A 20296-nucleotide genomic window follows, 5' to 3' on the forward strand; every position below is an offset into this window, starting at 1 on the left:
TGTGCCTGGGGGCCCCACCAGCGACCGCGTTCTTGAACCACTCTGAGCCAACTTTCAGCAGCAAACGTCTAGATGTCACGGCCAGACTCTGCAATGCCAGCGTGCAAGAGGGGTGCGGCAAATTGGGGGGGGGGGGCTTACATAGCCCCCATGCTGGAAAGGCTGGGGCGCAACAGTGTGGAGAGGCAGAGTGTGTAAGGGATGGAAACGGCTGGCTGGCCGTGAAAGGGTGTTCGCTGGAATCTAAGTGGAAGCAGATGTTGGCTGGAGGCCCTTGGCAGCATCTGCTTGTCCTGGGGCCAAGAATTCGGTGTGGGGGGCTGAGCGGGGCGGGGGGGGGGAAACGAGCGCGTGCTCTCCCAGGGCACACCCGCCCGTCACTTCTCTCTCCACGCCCGGCCAGAATTGGGGGTGTTCTGAGTGCACCGCCCGAGACGGAGAGTAGGGGTGCCGGAGAGCGTGCCAGGCGCTTGTCAGGGGGTGAGTGATGGGAGGCTTATTTGTGGGGTGGGCCTGGGGGGGGGAGAAGGGGGCTGAGAGAGGAAAAGAGGAAAAGGCTGAGCCTGGGAGAGGGAAAGGGAGTTGGGCGGGAGGAAGGAAGGAAGGAAGGAAAGTCCTGGGTGAGTTACACAAAAGGGGTGCCTTCTTTGTCAGGCCACACAGCCAGCCGGGCACTGCTCTCGAGGTGCTTTGCTCCATCCGTCCGGTGGTGGGGCAGCCTCTCCCGAGACTCAAAAGGAAAAAAACTGGGGTGTGCGTGCTCAATACTGCCTCTTTTGCAGCTGAGCACCAGGGGCCGTGAAGAAATCTCTGTTGGTGATTTTGCGCCTTGATTTTGCATCCAGCCCCTCTTGGCCATGTTGACTTGACTTTGCCGCCTTCATCTCCGCTCGCTCTGCTGCCCAGCTGGTCCAGCTGAGCTTTGGGAAAACGGAGCGTTGGCCTGGTGAAAGGTGCCCTAAGTCGCTGGGGCGTCACTAGGGAGCAAGTCGAAGAGGTGGGCTTTGGAGTGCTCGTTGCCCCCAGGAACCTCTAGACCTCGCCAGCAAACTTGAACGCATCTACTGGCAAGCAAATGCTTAGCCTGAAGTTGAATTTTGTTCTGGCTCTGCTCCGGGCCACCTTTTCCTTTCTTCCTTCCAGCCAGCAAGTTTGTTCAAAGCCTAGAAAAGCTGTCAAAAGTGTGTTCATCCCTGCTGTACGTTAAATGAACAGCATATATATGTTGCTTTGGGCTTACACCCCGGGCAGATCTGCAGAACTGTTGAAAGAGAATGATCATCGAAGTCCGGCTGACCCTTTCTTCACCTCATCTGCACTTAGTCTGAGGAATCTGGAAAGTGTCTGGAAAGTGTCTTCACTTTTCAGATTGCTCAGACTTCCAGCCACATCTCTTTCTCTCTCACACACACGCGTGCATATATACATACATACATACATACATATATATATATTTCAAACAGCCAAGATATAAACGATCAGCCCTCCCAGCCCCTTGAGCCCTGATAGGCTATCCATTTATATACAGAAGCCTTTTGTATTGCCAGCCACCTTGAACCAGGGAGGACTTGATGGCAGGGTTTTAAAAAAAAAAACTGGTTAAACTCAGTGGCAGGGTGTGTTTTAGATGTATGGTATATGCTTGTCTGACAAAAGGCTGTATTTAGCATTGCTTGGCGACGGTGAGCTCTCTTGTGTAAATACACCCATGCCTTGATCCACCTCCTGAGGTGGATTCCTCCTGCAATCAAAGGCCAAAGACTCAGCAAGGAACTGAATTTTCTTTCTAACAACTGTTTTGAGACTAAATAAATTCCAGAGTTTGGCGGTGTACGACCGTTGCCTTTTTGGAAAGCCGAATTGGGTATTTATTTATTTGTTATTTATTTATATTTCAAATTTAGTCACTGCCCATCTCACTCAAGGAGCGACTATATTATAGTGTCCCTTTCTTTAGCTTTTGCATGCTTTTCCTTTTTAAGTGGGGGGAGAAAACAGGGAGCAGGTTTGGGACGGGGTAAGATTTGCTGAGCCTGGTGTGTGAAACCTGCTATTTGCAATGTGGGTTATACATTTTGCAAATGGATTCTTTTAGGATTTCTTCCTTCTCTGCGTGGTGTGAAGCTGGGAGGCGGAGTGGTGGGAAGCACAGGGATTAATTTCTGCCCCCCAGATAGAGAAAAGATGGTGTGGCTTCCCTCAATTTGAGATGATTGTTCTTCAGTTCAGAATTACTATCTGTTAATAGTAGAGGATAGTCCAATAGTAGAGTTGGAACAGTGTTCCAACTGTTTGGGTACTTGTGTAATGATAAATATGGATTATTCGTTCACTATATATATCAAATGGAATTGCAGTACGTTTCCCAAACAATTACAAACAAACTGGGGTGCAAAGAGGACACAGGATAGTGTTTCCCAGCCTGCCTGATGTCTAGATATGCTGACTCCCAGAAGTCCGCACATCTGGAAATGGCCACGGTTGGGAAAACAAGCATAGGGTATCTACAGGTAGCCCTCACTTAACAACCATTTCTTTAGCGACTGTTTGGACTTACAGTGGTGCTGGAAAAACTGACTTGCAACCAGTCCTCACACTTACGACTGTTGCAGCATCCCCAAGCACAGGTGATCATGGTTTGGGCACATGGCAACCAGTTTGCATTTATGACCGTCACAGCATCCCATGGTCACATGATCGCCATTTTTGACCTTCACGGACAGCTTCTGGAAAGCAAAACCAATGGGGAACTGCATGATCCGCTTAACAACCACTTGGCTCGCTTGACACCTGCAGCGATTCCCTTAAACAACTGCCACAAAAAAGGTCGTAAAATTGGGTCGGATTCGCTTAAAGACCGCTTGTTTAGCAACTGAAATCCTGGTCCCAATTGTGGTCGTTAAGCAAGGACTAGGTGTACAGGGCCATACAAATATTCAGTCTGGCAACAAAATTCTAAGGCAACTTGGGAGTGCCAAATCAAATCAGGCATCTCAGAATCAATTCTCACCCAATTTGGGCACTTTTTTCTAAGTTGGTTCGAAAGTCTGATCTGGGCTACTGTAATTTTCAGCAATTTGGAAAGCTGCTGGATGCCCCCCAGCAGACGTGGAGGCTGGAAATGTTGCGCAATGTTCACGCCGGGGTTGTGAAACGGCGTTCAGAGAGGAGAAGGCTAATGCTGCCAAACCTGAACAACTTGCAGTCTTACGTGGCAGATGGGACTCCCCAGTTGCTGTCCTGGTGAAATGGCATGCACATGTAAAACTACTGCAGGTTTGGGGGGGACAATGTTGGAAAACGCGTTCCCACATCTGGAAGGTACCCATCGGAAGAGCTGTGCTAAAAAGGAGGTCGTCGGCTGCCTGGAATTTCGGTCTCTGAAACTTCTAAGCCACAGCCAGATCTGCAGCCAGTGGGCTTCTTGGAGCTGGGCGGGTGGGGATTTGTACTCTGCACAAGCTCAGAGGACTGGCGGCAGAGATTCTAGGGAAAAACCCAAAGGCGCCAATCCTATTCTTTTTGTGCCCAAAGGAGCTGCCGTCGCATCCAGCCGGTGTGTTGCCCGAGCAGCAGAGCTGCAAAAGAACGCAAGCTCTGAAAACCTTTAGCTTTTAACCAGCTCACTCTCCCTTCCCCCAGGTGCAAAGATGAGAGCTGTGTCCTGCGTCTTCCTGGCCACGCTACTGAAAGCTGCGATTTCACAAGTATCGGAAGAACCCAATACTTACACGGTAAATGGCCCGCATCGAAGTGCGCGGGGCCCGTGCCATGCAACGGGCGAGAAACAAGCTCGGCATGAAGATTTGTCTTAAATGTTCCCAGAATTGCATTCTTAGTGGGGATCTCAAGAGCAAGGGGATGGTGGGCATGCTGGAATCAAACTGGGAAATTGGACTCAAAGCTTTCTGGGCCATGCCGGTGTGTCTCTCTCTCTTATCCTAAACTACCCTGCAGGGTTGTTGTTAGGATATGGGCGAAAGGGGGAGAATCATTGACTTCAGCATTGTGGAATAAAGATAGGTAAAACCCCAAAAAGGAGAAACTGGATCTGTCCAGTTCAAACAGGTGTAGGGAAAGGCGGGAAGGGCAAAGCAAAGATGACCTGAGAAAGTGCAAAGTCCTTTCCCCTTACAATCAAGGAAGCACAGCTCACATCTAAGAGGAGTTTCCATAACCTTGGAAAAAATACAGGCAGTCCTCACTTAATGACCATTCGTTTAGTGATGGTTCAGACTTACGACGGTGCTGAAAAAAAACCAACTTACAACTGATGCTCACACTTACGATCGTCGCAGCATCCCCACAGTCATGTGATTGATCATGATTTGGTTGCTTGGCAACCGGTTCACATGTATGACCGTTGCAGCATCACGTGATCGCCATTTTCCCGGCAGCTTCTGGCAAGCAAAATCAATGGGAACTGCGTGATTTGCTTAATGACCATGTGGTTCACTTAATGGCCATGATGATTCACTTAATGACTGCCACAAAAAGGTAATAAAATTGGGTCAGATTTGCTTAATGACTGCTTCACTTAGTAACCAGAATTCTGGTCGCAATTGTGGTCATTAAGCAAGGACAACCTGTAAAAAGAACTCTGGGCGTATGCAGAGGGCATCTCTCCTAGTCCTCTGAACCCATCAGGGATGGCCTTGTCAGACAAAGAGGAGTGGGTATTAAAAAGCACCCCCATCTTTTAGGATAGAAATGGCTGCAGTCCAGTCCTAGATCCAGAGATCTGACCTGTCTCTTTCAAACATTTCCAATTTCTCTCTGTCCCAGGAATGCACCGACGGCTATCAGTGGGACCCCGAAAGTCAGCACTGCAAAGGTACAGCCTTGCCAGCAAGCCAGGGAAAAACAGCATTCAGTAATGCCTGGTCTTTCAATTATTGGGTTAAGCGGTTGTGCGAATGGGGCTGGCGAGTTAACAGCCAGGAAGAAAAGACACAATGGAAAAGGGTGGGGTTTTCAAGGAGGCCTCCAATCTGTCCCCCTTGAGGCCTGGCATTGCCAGAAAGGAGGCCCATCTGCCCAAGTTCACCAGGCCTGGGTTCGGAGTGGCAGCTCAAGGTACGTTTGGCAAAATTTAACCAGGTTAAATTTGTGGTTTTGCATCAATCAAGCTCTTTAAGTTAGTCTGAAGTTTGGTGCATAGTGCAAACGGAGAAAATGAATTTATTTGCTCATCAGTTTAGCATGGCTGGCTGGGGAATTCTGGGAGTTGAAGTCCACACTTCTTAAAGTTGCTAAGGTTGAGAAACACTTGTTTAGCAGGTCGTGTGAACCGGGTAGTGAGTTAGATCTGGTGAAGGCAGTCAGCCTGGACCCCCACCAGTTCTCTAACACTCTCTCCTGCCCCCCAGATATTAACGAATGTGAGACCATCCACCACGCCTGCAAAGGAGAAATGAAATGCATCAACCATTACGGTGGATACCTCTGTCTTCCTCGTTCGGCCTCTGTCATCAACGATGTGAATGCCGAAAGGCCCCCCCCTGCCAGCCCCCCCAGGCCAAGACCTCGCCCGCTGCCCCGGCCCTCGATCCGACCCCACACTTGCTCCCAGGGCTACGAGCCGGACAGGCACGGATCCTGCGTGGGTGAGTTTGCCCAGCCTCGATTGCAAGAAAGAAAAATGCCCAGAATTTGGTGCCCCTGCAATGGCTCAGCTGTATCCAACATGGTGGAAGAAAGATCCTGATGCTGGTGAATATGGAATATGGAATATGGAATATAGATGCAGATAGATTGATGCCCAGAGTGACCTATGAAACTTGAGGGCACATGGCCCCAAAGTTAAAAAAAGGTATTTCGTCCCCATCAACTGCTACAGGTAGTCCTCGCTTAATGACCACAATCGAGACCTGCATTTCAGTTGCTAAGTGAAGCGGTCATTAAGTGAATCTGACCTGATTTTATGACCTTTTTTGCAACAGTCACTAAGCGAATCACCACAGGTGTTAAGTGAACCATGTGGTCATTAAGCAAATCACACAGTTCCCCATTGATTTTGCTTGCCAGAAGCCAGCCAGGAAGGTCGAAAATGGCAATTGCATGAGCAGGGGATGCTGCGACAGTCATAAATGTGAACTGGTTGCCAAGAGCCCCAAATGATGATCACATGACCGTGGGGAGGCTGTGATGGTCATAAGTATGAGCACCAGCTGTAAGTCGGTGTTTTTAGAACCCTTGTAAGTCTGAACCGTCACTAAAAATGGTCATTCAGTGAGGGCAACCTGTACAGGTTGCTTCCTCTGTGAATCAGGCCATTCGTTAGAAACCTGAGGACTGGAAACTTGATTTGGGAGAGAATGGGCACAGCATTCCCAATGCTCACAGGTAGGACTGTTGAAACTCCAGACTCTATTTCAAGGGTAGAAAGCGCCTTCTTCAACGCTGGATTTTAAGACGCATTGGAGATATAACTCCCAAACGTCCCAGCCACAAGGCATCCTGCTTAGGGATATTTGGAATGAGAGGTGGGGAGTGGGGAATAATCCCCAATGGGTTCCAGGAAATTTCCTCCCCCCCCCCATGTGTTCACCTTTCACCCTGTTGGCAATGCTCTCCCATCCTTTCGTCACAACCCGGGACGTCCAGCTGCCTTTTCTGTCCCGCGCAGATACTGACGAGTGTGAATATGATTTACACGACTGCCAGCCAAGCCAGCAGTGCATCAACACCATTGGGAGTTTCCACTGCCAGTGCCCGGATGGCTACCGGAAGATCGGTACCGAGTGTGTTGGTGAGTGAGTTGGGTGGGTTTGCCTGACGTGCTTGGCCCGGGCTGCAACGGGGTGGAGCACTCACGGTTTAGCATGTTGCGGGCGCCCAGCTGTTGCCTCTTCACGCTGTGTGAACCAGAGCCTGTTTAATCATGGTTGGTTTATTTGTGCACTGGAATTGTGTTGACTGCTTGCTTCGTCTCCAAGGGCAGTGTTTCTCAACCTTGGCCGCTCGAAGATGTGTGGACTTCAATTCCCAGAATTCCCCAGCCAGCCATGCTGGCTGGGGAATTCTGGGAGTGGAAGCCCACCCATCTTCAAGCCGCCGAGGTTGAGAAACAGTGTCCAAGGGTAACATAGGCACTGAATTAACTCACTTTCTGCCCTGCCAATATGGGAGGCTATTAAAAACATCAAAACAAATCACACTTCCATGTGTAAATGCGGGCTGATTTGCCCACAGACGGGGTTAAGAGCTGTGCAAACTCAGCCAGAGTTTAATGTACTGTGTAAACCCTAATTATCACACACATCGCTCGTCGGGCTGTTCAGAGATCCATCCACGGTGGTGTGTTGGCCCCACACATTTTACCAGGCCAGTAAGATGCATAACAGCCACATGTACAAAACATGCTAAACTCAGTTCGATTTAAACTGGCTTCATTTCTGATTTCTTTTGGCAGCTTAATAGGTTGTGCAGACCTAACTCTCACTCATGCTAGCATTCCACCGCCAGGTGTTTTACTGATTTTTAATCCTGTAAGCCGTGGGTTAAACCGCTGAGCTGCTGAGCCTGCCGATCGGAAGGTCGGCGGTTCGAATCCGCGTGATGGGGTGAGCTCCCGTTGCTAGTCCCAGCTCCTTCCAACCTAGCAGTTCGAAAGCATGCCAATGTGAGTCGATTAATAGGTACCGCTCCGGCGGGCAGGTAACGGCGTTCCATGTAGTCATGCCGGCCACATGACCACGGAGGAAGTGTCTTTGGACAAACGCCGGCTCTTCGGCTTTGAAACGGAGATGAGCACCGCCCACTAGAGTCGGACACGACTGGACTTCATGTCAAGGGAAACCTTTACCTAAGCCGCCCAGAGTCACTATCTGTGAGTCGGGCGGCCGTATAAATTTGTCTAAATGGATAAATAAATAAATAAATAAATCCCTCTGGATTCCACAGGGAAACCCTGAAAGCGGGTTAACCTGCATGCATTTTCAGCGATAGCTTTTTCCCAGTCTGAAAAGGGTCAAGTTGTTGGTTCCTCGGTGAGAAACGAGAAGCCCTCTGTACATGCCCAGAGGCACAGCAGGGTGAACATAGTTTCACCACGCCGGTCGGGAACTCCTCCTTGTTTTTAATTCTCCTCCGCTCTAGACACTGATGAATGCCGTTACCGTTACTGTCAACACCGCTGCGTCAACTCCCCAGGATCTTTCTCCTGCCAGTGCGAATCGGGTTTCCAGCTTGCCAGTAACAACCGTTCATGCGTGGGTAAGAGGAAGCTCTAAATATGTTCACTGCCCCCCCTTTCTTCAGAAGACACCTATCATTTTCCTTCAAACACGCTTTCACCTTTGGGATGGATCCACAGAATCTAAAATCATGTCAGAAGGGTTCCTCCCAGTTACTCACACCCTGGTCCCCTCCTGAATGGACTACTGCAACGGGCTCTACGTGGGGCTGCCCTTGGAGAGTATCCGGAAGCTTCAGCTGGGGCAAAATGCAGCCGCGCAGGCAGCTACGTGTGCCCCAGGATGGCATATGTTACACCGTGGCCAGCTTGCTTCCGGGTGCAATTCAAGGTATTGGTTCTGACCATTAACGCCCTACATGCCACGGGGCTGAGGTATCTCCCTCGCTCTCAGCCAGCCAGCCAGCCTTGCCCAAGCCCTAACCCTAACCCAGCCTTGCTGGCTGGGGAATTCTGGGAGTTGAAGTCCACCCATCTTAAAGTAGCCAAGGTTGAGAAACACTGCTTTAACCCATCACTTAGTGGCCCTGGGGCAGGTCTGATGGCTCCAGGGTGTGTTTTAAAGGCAGTGGCTGGCCTTTCAACCCAGAGACTCCCTATTTCAAGTCCTTAACAGGGTACAAACTCTCAGGGTCAAACATTATGGGATGTCAAGCCTGCTTCTTTGTGACCGCCCCCAGATGTGAACGAGTGTGAGATGGGGGCCCCTTGCAAGCAACGCTGCTTCAACACATATGGCACTTTTATCTGCCGCTGCAACCAAGGATTCGAGCTGGACCACGATGGCTTTACTTGCAAAGGTAGGCGGGGCTTGGCCCCACCCCTTTGTTCTTAGCATCCCTGTCGCAGGCTCCTCCCCCTTTCTCTTTGCTCCTCCCACTTCTACCCCTGCGCTGTGCAAATTCCGCCTTTAGAGTTAGGGGATGGCTCATTGCAAAGCAGGAACTCGATTATGGATTAATTCCCTTAATTTCCTAAAAAAATCAATAAACCAAAGCCCTTGGTTTAAACAGAGTGGGAACCCACTTCAGCTATGACAACCATAAGAGGCGACATCCAAATTCACCCTTTAAAAAGTGAAAATCATCAAATGTTATATAGGTAGTCCTTGACTTATGACCAGTTGGGACTGGAACTTCTGTCACTAAGCAAGGCGGTCATTAATGAGTCACACGCAATTTTTCCATGGTCGTTAAGCGCCGTTGTAACTTTGAATGGGCACTAAACAAATGGTTGTAAGTCAAGGACTACCTGTATTTAATTTGAAGAAAAAGTCAAATAATCATAATGCTAGTAACATTCATATCTGTAACTGTCATTAATATTGATAGAATATCCACTTTTTTTTTCTCCAAGGCGGGTAAACAATAGAATATTAAGAATCTATTACTGAAATAACATATTGTATTAAAATTGAGAAGATGGATCAACAGATGGTCTATATGGCTAGATTTAATAATATGTTAAAGGATTGAGCTAGTTTTATATTAACACTTTATGGATATACAAGTAGTCCTCGATTTATGACCATTTGTTTAGTGACCATTCGAAGTTACAACGGTGCTGGAAAAGTGACTTGTGACTGGTCCTTGCCCTTATGACCATCGTGGCATCCTCACAGTCACGTGACCATAATTCGGGTGCTTGGCAACCAACATATATTTACGATGGTTGCAGCGTCCCAGGACATGATTGCCATTTGTGACTTTCCCAGCCAGCTTCTGACAAGCAAAGTCAATGGATTTGCTTAATGACCACATGATTCCGTTAACGACCAGGGCAAAAAATGTAGTAAAATCCGGCATGACTTGCTTAGCAACAGAAGTTCTGGCCCCAGCTGTGGTCGTAAGTCGAGGACTACCTGTATCTTTAGTTTCTTCAAATGCCACTCATTTAATTACTATTCTGTATGTTCTTTTCTGATTATATTTTTGGTTTTCCTTCATCTTCTCTTATGGCTGTTATAATTCACCAAGAAAATATTTTTTAAAAAAGAAGTGGAAAATCATCAGACGCAGCCAGGCCTTCTGGCCCCCTTCGGATTTATTAGACTACCACCCTCATCAGCCACAGCCCTGCCAGCATGAGGCCGATGGGAGTTTTAGTTGCACAGGACTGGGAAGCAAGCATATCTGCCGTGAAACTTGGCTTGCCCCTCCTCAAAATGTTCGTTTAATCAGTTAGCGATTGATGTTATTGAACCGCCGACCACCAAATCTGTGGCAGATAACAATCCTCCTTTATCTCTCTCCTGCTCAGATGTGGATGAATGCAGCTATTCGACCTACCTGTGCCAATTCCAGTGTGTGAACGAACCTGGTCACTTCTCCTGCATTTGTCCCCAAGGTTACAAACTCGTGAGCACCCGCCTTTGCCAAGGTGACTGCCGTGATTTGGGATTTGCCAGAGAAAGAAAGAAGAAGGAAGGAAGGATGAGGGACAAAGGAGAAAGGAATAGAGGGAGGGAGGATCAGAGAGAGGAGGGAAGGGAGGAAGGGAAGAGAAAGAAAGAGGAGGGAGGGAGGGAGGGAGGGAGGAGAAAGAGGGAGGGAGGGAAGGAAGGAGGGAAGGAAGGAAGGAAGGAAGGAAGGAGAAAGAGAGGGAGGGAGGGAAGGAAGGAAGGAAGGAAAGGAAGGAAGGAGAAAGAGAGAGGGAGGGAGGGAGGGAGGGAAGGAAGGAGGGAAGGAAGGAAGGGAGGAGAAAGAAAGGAGGGAGGGAAGGAAGGAAGGAAGGAAGGAAGGAGAAAGAGAGGGAGGGAGGGAGGTAGGAAGGAAGGAAGGAAGGGAGAAGGAAGGAAGGAAGGAAGGAAGGAAGGAAGGAAGGAAGGGAGAAAGAGAGAGGAAGGGAGGGAGGGAGGAGAAAGCAACAGGAGCCCCTGTTTTTCCATCCTCCAAACGTGGAGGATGGAAAAATCCTAGACTGTGCATCCTAGGTTAAGTACTTTGGGGATTTTCAGCAAGGACTGCCCAAAACTTGCAAACATTCATTCAAGGGTGAGTCTGCCTGGGTCAGGAGTGAGGACTCTGGCTGGGGGGCTGCTGCCAATTCGGGATGCCAGAGCGAGCCACAGCTGGCAGTAAAACTTTCCACTGGGGCTGGGTGCCCTGTTTGAGCAAAACTACCCATCATTTTGGTTTTGAGAAGTTGCATGGCCTGGATGACAGCCCTGCCGTGCCTTGAGGACGGTAATGATGCCACTTGCTTTCTGCGTTTTTTTTTAAACCCACGTGTTACAGATAGTAACTGTAAATCTTGCTTAGAGAGATCTTTGCTGTCCTTTCTGCATCAGGCTTCGGCTGGACTGGAAGCGCTTAGAGAAGCTCAGGAGAAAATCCGAGAAGAGAGACTCAGTAATTTTTATTGGGAAAAGGCCAAAGGCAGGGCCAAAATAATTCCTGCAACTACAGTTAACCAACGTCAAGGGTTACTTTTAAACAGCAGGCTCAGAGCTTCTGAGGCTGGATTTTTCTCCCCCATCCCGCCTAAGGGAGAAATGCACACACAAAACAAACACACAAACACACACCGTCTCCGCTGGCTCTTTCTCGTCTGCCCTTTGTTCGTTTTGGTGAGACCCACTGGGAATATGGCTTCTTGTCGACCGGGTGAAAATCAAACTCCCAGGCTGGGGAACGCGGAGCCTGACCACAGGGCGCCCAAGAGAAGGGGATGCAGGCGGCGGATGCCCTCCGCTTGGGGCAAAGGGGGTTGGGGGAAACAAGACAGAGCAAAGCAAAGTTTTAATGCAAGAGATACTGCAGGGTCTTTGCCCCTCTGAATATTTTAGTGCTGAATTTTTACTCTTCCTTTTTTTTTCTCTCTTTTTTGTTTCTTTCTCTCCTCCTCCCCCTCCCTCTCTCCCTCCCTCCCTCCCTCCCTCCCTTCCTTCTTTCCTTCCTTCCTCTCTCTTTCTCCTTCCTTCCTTCCTTCCTTCCTTCCCTCCTTCCTTCCCTCCCTCCCTCCCTCCCCTGTTTCCTCCCTCCCTCCCTCCCTCCCTCCGTTTCTGTTTCCTTCCTGCCTTTTCCTTCCTTCCTTCCTTCCTTCCTTCCTTCCTTCCTTCCTTCCTTCCTTCCTTCCTTCCTGCCTTTTCCTTCCTTCCTTCCTTCCTTCCTTCCTTCCTTCCTTCCTTCCTTCCTTCCTTCCTGTTTCTGTCTCCTTCCTTCCTGCCTCCCTCCCTCCCTCCCTTTCTTTCTCTCTTCCCTCCCTCCCTCCCTCCCTCTGTTTCCTTCTCCTTCATCCCTCATCCTTCCTTCCGTCTTTTCTCTCTCTCTGGCATCCATAGATATTAATGAATGTGAGACAGGCACCCATCAATGTACTGAGTCCCAGAACTGTGTGAACTTCCACGGTGGGTATCGGTGTGTCGAGAAGAAACTCTGCCAGGAACCTTACATTCACGTCTCTGAAAAGTGAGTGAAGGCCTGGAGGGGTGAGAGGAAGGGAGGACTGTCAGTTGTGTTGCGCTTGAAGGAGGCACTACAGCTCCTTTATCCTGCCCAGTGGTCAGTCAGATGGGGCAGTTTTTACGTGCTCTTAACTAATTAACTAACTAGGGGGACTTGAAGCCCTGCAAAATCTAGCAAGAAGTGCTTAGGTGGCCGAGGAAGAAATAAAGGCCAAGTAAACCTCCAGGTATAGTGGCAGCCTATCCTTGAGCATCAGTGCATTTAACAAATAGAGGCTGGCGTTCTACCTGCTTGGCATCCTCAAGCACCGCACTAACTGGTGTGAATCCAAGCATGGGGTGGGCCTCTGTCCAATCCCACAAATGGGTCAATTCAGTCACCCCTCTGTCCAGGATCCTTCACAATTAGAATCAGCACTGTTTGTGATTTCAAAGGTTTTGTTTCCCGGGTTTATTAAGTCTCTTCCCTAATTTTTGTGGCTGTTGTTTTCAAAACCCTGAAGTGTTTACCTCCCTCTTGTGCCTGAGTTGGTCCAGAAGTGCTGAATGCCAGAAGGAGGAAGAACAAGAGTACCTAAATCCCATAAGCTGGGTTCACACAACACTCTAAACCCAGGTTCAGAAAGCCCAATTGGAGTGCCCAATTGGAGCAGCGTGCTGGCTGGGGAATTCTGGGGAGTCGAAGTCCACACATCTTAAGGTTGCCGAGGTTGAGAAACACTGGTTTAGGCACCTCCTTCAGCCAGTTTATTTCTATTGCAGCCGCTGCCTTTGCCCAGCCCCAAACCCCCTGTGTCGCAATAAGCCTTCCTCGGTTATCCACCGGTATATGAGCATCTTGGCAGATCGACCGGTGCCCTCAGACATTTTCCAGATTCAAGCCACCACCTTCTACCCTGGAGCCTACAACACCTTCCAGATCCGTTCAGGCAACGAGGAAGGAGAATTTTACATCCGGGTGAGTCTACATCCTAGCAACAGCCAATCACAGACCTTCTTCTCCAAGGATGCTTTGCCAGCAGTGTTAAGTCAGTCCCTGGCTTCCTAATGAGGATGCTTTAGGATTATTAATAGATTATACACTGTCAGTTGCTTTGTTTGGCCTTCTCACACCTCCCTTTTTGTCCCTCTGGGTTGAAAAGTCAGCTCTTAATCAAATGATGGTTATCACGGCGTTGTTGGGGTTTTTTTCCTCCTGTTTGGGAAGAAATGTTTGGATGGCTTTATTCCAAAGTATGATCTGCACAAATTTCAAAGCCACTATCAAAAACCAGTTTCAATAGGAGAAGAAAGTTGTTTTATATCTGCCAGCCATGTAGCTGTTGTAAGAAATAGGTTTCTGGCCACCTTAATTCAATGCCACAAACAACTGTTTGGGTTTCAAAGCCAGGCTTTTAAGGAGGAAGTGTTTATGTTTCCCACAATTTTCTTACAAAATTGCATATTCCTTCCCTCTGATTTAATGAAGAAAGGTCAGTTTTGACTAATTAATCCAAAGCAAGCCAAACCCAATTCTCACCCATCTTTGCTGGCTGGCTGGGGAATTCTGGGAGTGGAAGTCCATGCAGCTTAAAGTGGCCAAGGCTGAGAAACACTGTGCTAGGTACTTGCTTCTAAAAAGCCCAATTGGTTCTTCAAGATTATTGAGGTTTTTTAGAGAGGAATCTTCCCGACAGTAGTACCAACATGACATGAAATCCATGCCAGGCGGGACATCTTGACACTTGCAAATTGCCTTCTGCATGGCTCAGTTCTCTTCCCAAGAACTGGGTGCATTTTAAGAAGGAATCCAAGTAGGCTGAAGAACCACAATGAGGATGAGGAGTTTGGAAAACCTTTTATGAAGTGAAGTTCAGGGATTTGGGTTTCTTTCGTTCTGAGGCCTTGGAGGAAGGGGGACCAGCATTTTTCCAAGAGTGAAGAGGAATCACAGAGAAGGTGAGCTGTTCTCCTAGAGCTGAGTTGTAGAATATGGAATAGTTACAGGAAGGCAGAAAGTTAAGGAAATCTTCCTCAAATTAAGGAGAAGAGAGAGTTGAACCAATGACAGAGGATGGTCCTTTGGCTGCCTGGTTGTCTCTTCGGGATGCTTGAAACTTGAATCCTGCGCAGTCACTGCTTGAGAGGTTCAGGTCTCCTCCAGGTGCCACCATCTAGCTCCTCTCATCTCTATCTTGCCTCTGCAGCAAATCAGCAACATCAGTGCCATGTTGGTTCTGTCTCGGCCAGTGGTGGGCCCCCGTGAGTTTGTCCTGGATTTAGAGATGGTCACCATAAACAACCTGATGAGCTACCAGGCCAGCTCGGTGCTCCGCCTCACCGTCTTTGTGGGCGCTCATCCGTTCTAGGGGGGAACAGACCTCCCCCCTTACCTGGCGTGGGAAGGAAGGGGGTAAGTTGGCTTTGGGCTACAGTGGAAAGGGGTTGTGGGCCCCCAGTGGAGTGGAGAAGATGCATAGCACAGAGGTAGAATCTGTGCTTCAGGGGCAGAAGGTCTCAATTTCATTTCTAGCCTTTCTAGGAAGGGCGGGGAAGGGTAATACAACTCTAGGTCTAACTGGCTAGGTCTAAGGCGTATCCAGTACAGGTACTCCTTGCTTAACAACACTAACTGGGACTGAAAACTCCATCATTAAGCAACACAGTCATAGGTGGAAAAACCACGTGACCGCTCTGCTTAGTGATGGCAGTTCCAGTTGCTGTTGTTAAGTGAGGACCCTGTGGGTTGTTAAGTGAGAACTCATGTGACCATGACTTGCGACTTCTTATCAGCTTCCCCAGTGACTTGGTTTGTCAGAAGCCAGAAGGAATGTCTCAAAATGCAACCACGTGACTGCGGGATGCTGCAACAGGCTGGATTGTGATCTTGTGACCACGGGGAGGCTACCATGGCCATAAGTATGAGGACTGGTCATAACTATTACTCATTCAGCGCCGTCATGAGCTCGAAGAGTCGCTGAACGAGTGGACATTAAATGAGGACCATCTCTATGCTACACTACAAGCTCCCCATCCTTTCTTTAGCCTAGCTTGTTCTATGAACCCAGCCAAGGCATCCCATCTGAGTGCTAAGAACAAGGAGGACTAGAATCTTTGTTTTCAAGAGAGGACCCTAGCACACTGGTAGAGCACTGACTTTGCGCACCAAAAAGCTCAGACTTAATTCCTGATTTCTAAACAAGGCCAAGAAATGTCCTTCTTTGAAACCTTAAGAGCTCCCGTGTGTGGGCGCAGACAATACGGTCAACTGTCTTAAGCACAACAGGCTGGAAGGAACCATTTATGCCTAGACCAGCTTCCCTGCACAGCCAAATCCCTGGGCAGTTTTGTTCAGAGCTGGTGCTAAGCCATGATTGGTTTTACTGTATCTGTAAAACAATCGGATAAGCCAACATTCTGTCTTCAGCAGAATGACTCCGTGCTTCCAGATTTGCAGTGGTCAGCCGGGCTTGTATCTTTGCTCTTTCTCACAACCGCAGCGCAGCAGACGCAACTCACACCTCTAAGAGAAAGGGGATGGGGGAAGAGGGCTCTACTCCAGCAGGCCTTGCCCGACAAGGTCATCTTGTTCGGCTTGTCGTGCGATACCAGCCGTGGGCTTTGTGTGCTCTGCGAACGAATCTCTCCCACTGCATCGAGCACGATAAATGTCAGCCCTTTGAGGGAGACAGACGAGGAAACCAAAGAATGCTAATACTACTTTCATCAGAGAATTAGAGTAACAGAACCTTGCATGCCTGAAAGGGCCTCCCCGCCTCTCCCTTTATCCTAAAGAGCACAAGGGTCAAATCTGAGATGCTTTTTCACATTACGTTTCTGCTTTGGGCTCAGATTTCCCTTATCCAACCATTGTCTTGGTTGTGGCTCTTCCTTCTGTTCCTCAAAGTTATTCTCGCATCGTGTTCGACAAACGCAGACTTGGTTTAGTTAAGCCCAGTTTAGGGTGCGGAGCGAGCCCAGCCTCTCCTTCATTTCTCTCTTGCAGAAACGTCGGTCCGAGGTGGAGGAACTATCAAACAACACGGGGGACGCAGCTCTACTGGTGGTGAGAACATTGAGGTCTGGTGGTCTCACGGAGTCCCCCCCCCAGCTGTCGACCAGAATCGCCAACAGCCAGACCTGGATGGGGCCCGCAGAACCAGACCAGTAGCTTAAAGATGAACGTGGCCACCGTGGACCCCATCCGCCCTTTCTTCGCGCTGCTCCTTGACCCGTAACACTGGCCAATAATGCCACCTTGTCTCCTGCTCCCGGGGAGGACAACGGGGGGGAGCACCCAGCCCTGCACCCTGGAACAGGGAGAGGACATTTGAACCTTTCAGCAAAGCTCCATTTTTATGTCTCTGGCCCAAAGGGAGAGAGAAAGCGAGAGAGAGGGAGAAAAAAAGACCAACCAGATTTAGTAAAAGTTTGTTTCTGGAAAGGAAAGAATGCGAACAAGCCATTTGTGATGTCTGCGTCTGTCCCTGGTTTGGAGAGGGTTTAAAATTGGAGCAGGTTGAGTCACGGTTGGTTTTTTTTTTGTTTTTTTGTTTTTACAAAAGTTCCCCTTGGAAAAATGACTCAGTTTTACCCCAAATGTCAGCAGAGTGGCTTATGGTTGACCGTCTTTTGCAGAAATTAGGGTAGTACCTTTTTGGGGGGGCGGGGGGAGATCAAAATAGCACACGGGAGGCGGACCCACCAAGGTGATCTTGCTTGGACTTAGGAGCGAAGTAGGATCAGATCCTGCTGATGTTTGGGTGGGAAAACTATCAGAAAATTCCTGTGCTGTGAGACTGAGAAGTGTCTGACAGTGCTTCCCAGCCTTGGCAACTTTAAGATGTGTGGACTTCAACTCCCAGAATTCCCCAGCCAGCAATGCTGGCTGGGGAATTCTGGGAGTTGAAGTCCACACGTTTTAAAGTCGCCAAGGCTGGTCTATGAAGTCCTTAGATGTTGAGCTTGGCTTACAGGAGAAATTACCCGGATCGTTTTAGATTGGAATGAAGTCGGCTGCAGCGTAATCTTTTACGTGTCTGTTCAAAAGCAAGTCCTGCTAAGCAGTAGGACTTACACCCAGGTAAGGGAATAGAGCAGTGTTTCCCAACCTGGGCAACTTTACAACAGGTGAACTTTGACTCCCAGAATTCCCCAGCCAGCACTGGCTGGGGAATTCTGGGAGTCGAAGTCCACCCGTTTTAAAGTTGCCGGGCTTGAAAAACACCAGAGTAGAGAATACAGATAAATCCTTTTGAACTCTGCAACCAAGTCACCTCTAAGTCTCTACGCTTCTTGGGGAAAAAATATTTTTGTGTTTTATGCTTCCCCCCCTGTAGAACTGAAAGCAGCTAGACCTAGAGTGCATTCAAGGACAAAGGACTGCAAGGGAACATTATTCTGCCCTCTGGTTCAATCTGGGCTGCAGGAGAGGGTACTTTTTTCAAAAGGAAAAAGCAAAATCTTTCCGTCAGGAGAATCAGGATCCACGAGAGGTCGGCTGGTTGCACAACACGTTTGGCTCCATCACAGAATTAACCTATTCTCTGGTCAGCTGACCTGTGAAGTCAAAAAACCCCAAATCAAAGTTAGGATTAGGAAAGCTTTAGCCCGCCGTGCAAATGTGGTGGCTGTTTTGAAGCGACCCAGTTATGTGTGTTGACTGAACCAAGCTTTTATCTGGTTTATTTGATGTTCAGCGAGCGAGAACCCAGCCAAACAGGTTTAGCACGGATTAGCATGTTGTGCCAACGAGGCCATGATGGATCGTTCTACAAATCACGGCTAAAACAAGCTGGGGCTTAGCCTGCTGTTTGGACCCAAGTGAACCGGTCCCCACAACACACTAAACTATGTTATGAATGAATGTGGGTTAGTTTTAGTTTCGTTGTGTCAAGCCAACCAATAAACCACAACTGCACCAAGGAGGTCTCTCTATAGCTAACCAACATTCAGGATAAACAATTAAAGAATGCTCAGTCGTTGCTTTAAGAGGTGGCCCAAAATAGCCTCTGAGCCTAACTGAATGTGTTCCCCAAACAGTCTGAGAAATCCTGGGTTGAATTAGAGCATCAGGACTAAAAATGGACACAAGTCAGGCTCTGAGAGGAAGGAATAATATTTGCCTTTCAAATATTACAAATTCTTCCAGTGGTCATGGGGCTAAAGAAGTATTGCAAGCTGTTTGTTTTTCCCTGACTTTGCCCTGTAATTTTGACTCTTCTTTCCACATACGGAATTTGAAAACATCAAAAAAACACAAATGGCTGTTCCTTAAGTCTGAACCTTACTGGGGACCCTGCAAAGAGTACCTTCTTTTTTTTAAAAAACCGCCCCATGTTCTTTTAAACTCCAGCTGCCATCAAGGACAGCTAATTACAGGTAGTCCTCACTTAACGACCACAATCGGAACCGAAATTTTGGTTGCTAAGCAAAACAGTCATTAAGTGAATCTGACCTGATTTAACGACCTTTTTTGTGGTGGTGGTGAAGCGGATCACCACGGTCATTAAACCATGTGGCCATTAAGCGAATCATGCAGTTCCCCATTGGTTTGGTTTGCCGGAAGCTGGCTCAGAAGGTTGAAAATGGTGATCATGTGAATGTGGGATGCTGAGACAGTTGTAAACGCGAACTGGTTGCCAAGTGCCTGAATCGTGATCATGTGACCGTGGGGATGCTGCAATGATCATAAGTGTGAGGACCGGTCACAAGTTTTTTTCAGCACTGTTGTAAGTCAATGAATTGCTCAATGAATGGTCATTAAGCGAGGACTACCTGTAAAACGGGTTCACAAGGCATCCTGAAACAAGGCTTGGGAAACCATGGTTTAGTAAATAAACCACAGTTGGCTGGTTTCACACAAACAAACAAGCCAAAAGATGGCTTGAGGCAATGTAGGAAACTGAAAAAGGGCCCAGCTGCATTAGACCAGGAGTTCTCTTTTCCTGCATTTATCAACTATCAACAAGTTTGTGGATTAGGGCAAACCCTTGCCACCCCATTTTCCTGGCATGGCAAACCGAAGACGGAGGGAAGAGATTAGAGGCTGCTGGTCTGAACAACTGTCTGCTGTTGAGTTTCTCCTTAAATGCCGTTCCTACATCCCGTTACGCCATGGATGGCTGAGCCCACTTCAGGTTCATAGCTTCATAGAATCAGCCATTTCGTTCCATTCCCTTCTCCGATGCTTCCTCCAGAAATCAAGAGAGAGCCTCACCAGCCTCTTTGTTTTAGATGCCTTTATCTGTACTGTACTGGGGACAGATTTGTTTTAAAAGGTGTTCCCCGTAGTGACGTAGGGCTGCGAGAGCTGGACCGTAAGGAAGGCTGAGCGAAGGAAGATGGATGCTTTTGAACTGTGGTGTTGGAGGACAATTCTGAGGGTGCCTTGGACTGCAAGAAGATCAAACCAGTCCATCCTCCAGGAAATAAAGCCAGACTGCTCACTTGAGGGAATGTATTAAAGGCAAAACTGAAATACTTTGGCCACATCATGAGAAGACAGGACACCCCGGAGAAGATGCTGATGCTAGGGAGAGTGGAGGGCAAAAGGAAGAGGGGCCGACCAAGGGCAAGGTGGACGGATGACATTCTAGAGGTGACGGACTCGTCCCTGGGGGAGTTGGGGGTGTTGACGACCGACAGGAAGCTCTGGCGTGGGCTGGTCATGAAGTCACGAAGAGTCGGAAGCGACTGGACAAATAAACAACAGC

At 48.6% G+C, this 20296-nt stretch overlaps 1 protein-coding gene across 1 annotated transcript; it reads left to right on the forward strand.

Moving 5' to 3' along the window:
• The first annotated feature begins 361 nt into the window (after positions 1-361).
• Positions 362-16978, forward strand: EFEMP2 (EGF containing fibulin extracellular matrix protein 2). Its single transcript, XM_063316840.1, has 12 exons — positions 362-480; positions 3643-3734; positions 4786-4834; positions 5370-5606; positions 6629-6751; positions 8101-8217; positions 8878-8997; positions 10457-10576; positions 12480-12606; positions 13365-13560; positions 14789-14994; positions 16588-16978. Exons 2-11 carry the CDS (start codon positions 3651-3653, stop codon positions 14948-14950), a joined length of 1335 nt encoding a protein of 444 aa, XP_063172910.1. The 5' UTR covers positions 362-480; positions 3643-3650; the 3' UTR covers positions 14951-14994; positions 16588-16978.
• The last annotated feature ends 3318 nt before the right edge of the window (positions 16979-20296 follow it).

This window comes from Candoia aspera, chromosome 17 (assembly GCF_035149785.1).
Source record: "Candoia aspera isolate rCanAsp1 chromosome 17, rCanAsp1.hap2, whole genome shotgun sequence".
NCBI classification, from domain to species: Eukaryota; Metazoa; Chordata; class Lepidosauria; order Squamata; family Boidae; genus Candoia; species Candoia aspera.